We start from the raw sequence: 4,008 nt of genomic DNA, 5'->3' as shown, positions 1-4,008 counted from the left end.
GGGGGTGTTGGGGGGGGGGGGGATTGGCATGCTAACCTAACTCTATATTCAGACTGCTAGGAGCCAAGTCACCTTGTCACTGTCCTCAGGCCAAATTGAGCTATCTGATGGGCAGCGGTAATGTGTTAAACCATGTACACACTAGATGGTACAACTAGAATGTGTTTTATTGCTGTTCAGCATCAGTCTCAGATCATCAAAAACGAAAGGATCCTGCAAAGAGCAAAAATATTAACAGATTATTTAGCGTTTTGTAGCCAATTAGCTATGGGTCGTCTCATGTAAAGCCAATGAGCTGCTCTGTTTCATTAATACCAGCTGGGTCTACTATAGCCCAGACAGAGGGGCAGTGCAGATTTGCAGTTTTGTACTGCAGCTAATTATGATCTTTCTGACAGGCAGGATTGGATTTCTTTTGACAGGCTTAGCTGCTGTCAGAAATATGAAAAGGAATCCATCATGCAAATAAATAAATCCATTCGATCATCAGAACAGGAAGCGGCTGAAGTTGCTCATCAGTGAACAGCAAACTTTATTTCATTGCATTTAGAAGTTAAGCCAAATCAAAGAACGGCAGATATAATGTATGCAGAAGCCCAAAAAAACACAGATTTTTAAGCCAGGTATCTCTTGTATTGTTAAAGGAGAAACATACACACTTTCCAAGCATTCAAACATAAGTTGAAGATGGACATAATGTTCCCTTTTTCTCTTCCAACTCTGCTCCTCAAGGAAATTTCAAACTCTGCTTTCACTGAGAAGCAACTATGGGGAAAGAAATGGAGCTAGAAAGTTCTATTTACAACCACAGAAAGCAAACAGGCAAAGAAACCAAACTAAGCGACACGTTCTGTCTGTCAATCTCTGCTCCGGTTTAGTGCTGTGGGCAGCATCGTACCAACACACGCACCCCTAATTTAGTCAGACTCATTTCACCATTTCACAGCACAAACACCCACCTGCTTAGCTGTGGTAAGTAATCATATGTGCCAAAATATTTAGAAACTAAAAAGCATTAAACCACTTGCCAGCATTAAGTGCTGTTATTGCCACCCTGTGAATCTGTCGAAATGACTTGGCCTACTGGTTTGAAGAAACCAGTAGGCAAGAAGAAACCAGAAGCCTACTGGTTTGAAGAAACCAGTAGGCAAGAAGAAACCAGAAGAAACTGGTTTGAAGAAACCTTTTTGACATTTTACCAGTTTCTGCCTTGTTAATTCTAATTCAAATCGCAGTAACATTAGCTCAGGTGATGTGCACAAAACTCAGGATCCACAAATTAAGCCTGTTTGAACCAAACAAATCCTGACATAAAAGACATACACCGGAGGAAAGCCAGCATCTGGTAAGAAATGGTGCAGCAGCACATGTCATAAGAGTCTAAAGGGCTTCTTTGAGAAGATCTTGAATGATGCAGAACGTGTGTAATGACATTTAGTGTAACTTTGTGTCATTATTGACAAGTTATTCTACTATAAACTCAAAGAATTTGAAATTTTAGCATTTTAATCACTGCATTCATCGTATGCAAACTGTACCAGTAAAAAGCCAACACTGGGTGCGGGACTTTGAACCTGTATGACCATTATGTTCATCAAGCATCCCTATTCAAAATGTGACAGCTGTGATGTCTTGTCCAGAATTTTTAAAATGACATCCTGCTCTTTCAGGTAGACCCATGCTTTTATCTTATTTTTAACCTCACAAGGGACAATAAACCATCAAAAGAAAGCAAGAAAGAAAACTTTTTTGAAATTCATTTCAGACCACTCAACCATGCAACAACATTATGCCCTCTTAAAATGAAGAGTACTTTGCTCTGTGCTTAAAAGGGGACCTCTGGTAAAACCACAAGCAGCAGCTACAGCAATAAAAATTACATATTTCATGAATTGTCAGCGTGCTTGCTCCTGCATTTGAATTCAAGATTTCGCTGGAGGAAGAAAGGAGGGGAGGGGGGATGTTTCAGACTGACACATCTTTGGCATTTGAGCAGACTAATAGCTGCTCCTAACTGCCAATAATATGAATCTGAGTAATGCACTCTGAATACATTTGCACTCACCCAGGATTTAAAGCAAAGTGTAATGCAGCCTGTGTTAAAGGTCATACAGCTATAGCAGCTACTTATAGTACTTTATTGCATTGTATTCGACTTTATTGACTCAATCCATCCTAGTTAACCCTTAAAACACACACCAGCGTGTCAGGTATGGAAAATACTGTTTAAAAGAGAACTTGCGTTGTTGTTTTTTTAAAACTTTCCACTTGGTTTAAAAGTGGAGTTTGATGACAGGTTTTAAGAGGAAGGTATGTCTTGCCTTTCAGGGTAAACCACGTATTCCTTATAAATGTCGTTTGAAATATATTTTTATCGCTGTCTATAACAAATCACCAGTGTTTCACGCGCACTGCCACTTGCAGCAGCACGCGGTGGCTTAACGCCCGTCGAGTGAATTAATTAGCTTACCTTGGAAGATCCATATTAACATCAGTGTGGCTCGAAGTCTTCTCTTTATCTCCATGGCGCAACATCCACCGGCTGCTCCAGCGGGCAGGAGCTTCTTTGCAGTACACCAAACACTCACTTCGCTCCTCAACTGCTGCTTAGTTGTCTTCAGGTAGCAATTAACAGAAAGCAGCGAGGACACGTCTACGAGTACAGCTCGGTCTCCTCTTCCCATCCCGCTTACAAATAGTGGCAGACATCGCAGAGCGCACCGGCGGCCCTGCTCGCCTTTACTTTAAAAACCCACAGAAGAAAAAAGAAAATCATCAGCAGGCTCTTCCTTTTCTTTAGTTAAATCCAACCTGCTTCACTTCTGCTGCGTGGGAGTGTGTCGCTCTTTCTTGTCCAGCACACACAGCAGAAGTAGAACTGTAAACTGTCAGGAGCTTAATTTACCTGCCTGAGCTGCTCGGTGACGCCCCCTGGCAGCAAAACCTCAACTGCAGCTCGTCAATGAACAATTTACCTGTCCTTTATTCCTCAGAAAAACAGTTAGCATAACGATTGTTTTTGTCTCTTTTAATAGACAGACTATTACTTTGACGTTTTTAAAAGCAGGGAGTGCCAGGAAACATTCTGTAGCCTAATTTGCGTTTGGGTAAAAACTCTCTTTTTCCTTTGACTTCCAGGGTCCTTTTTTGCCTTGCTATTTTATGCTATTTATATTGATAAGATATATTTATTCACTTGGAAAGTATGATACCCCCACCCCCCAGTGTATGATCTCAGCATAAAACTAAGTCATGTAATCATAGGCGGCTGTGGCTCAGGAGATAGAGCGAGTTGCCCGTTAATCTGAAGCTTGATGGTTCAGTCCCTGGCTTCTCCAGGCTGCATGTTGAAGTGTCCTTAGGCAAGATACTGAACCCTGAATTGCCCCTACTGTGTGAATGTGATGTAGTGTAAAAGTGCTTTTCAGTGGTCAAAATGACTAGAAAGGTGCTATACAAATATATCAAAGTATTTACATACAGGTGCTGGTCATATAATTAGAATATCATCAAAAAGTTGATTTATTTCAGTAATTCCATTCAAAAAGTGAAACTGGGGTATTATATTCATTCATTACACACAGACGGATACATTTCAAATGTTTATTTCATTGAATTGTGATGAATAAAACTGACAACTAATGAAAATCCCAAATTCAGTATATCTGAAAATGAGAATATTACTTAAGACCAATACAAAAAAAAGGATTTGTAGAAATGTTGGCCAACTGAAAAGTATGAACATGAAAAGTATGAGCATGTACAGCACTCAATACTGAGTTGGGGCTCCTTTTGCCTGAATTACTGCAGCAATGCGGCATGGCATGGAGTCGATCAGTCTGTGGCACTGCTCAGGTGTTATGAGAGCCCAGGTTGCTCTGATAGTGGCCTTCAGCTCTTCTGCATTGTAGGGTCTGGCGTATCGCATCTTCCTTTTCACAATACCCCATAGATTTTCTATAGGGTTAAGGTCAGGCGAGTTTGCTGGCCAATTAAGAACAGGGATAC

The 4,008-nt window shown here is 40.8% G+C and overlaps 1 protein-coding gene across 1 annotated transcript in view; it reads right to left on the bottom strand.

Moving 5' to 3' along the window:
* The window catches only part of esamb (endothelial cell adhesion molecule b), a 72,078-nt gene extending 69,182 nt beyond the window's left edge, over positions 1–2,896 (bottom strand). Inside the window, exon 1 of the mRNA XM_046072742.1 lies at positions 2,471–2,896. Coding sequence (XP_045928698.1) covers positions 2,471–2,684 — 214 coding nt within the window. The 5' untranslated portion in view covers positions 2,685–2,896. The remainder of the gene's footprint in view (positions 1–2,470) is intronic.
* Positions 2,897–4,008: the final 1,112 nt, after the last annotated feature.

This window comes from Micropterus dolomieu, linkage group LG17 (assembly GCF_021292245.1).
Source record: "Micropterus dolomieu isolate WLL.071019.BEF.003 ecotype Adirondacks linkage group LG17, ASM2129224v1, whole genome shotgun sequence".
Classification (NCBI taxonomy): Eukaryota; Metazoa; Chordata; class Actinopteri; order Centrarchiformes; family Centrarchidae; genus Micropterus; species Micropterus dolomieu.
This window is presented reverse-complemented; position numbering and strand designations above follow the sequence as displayed.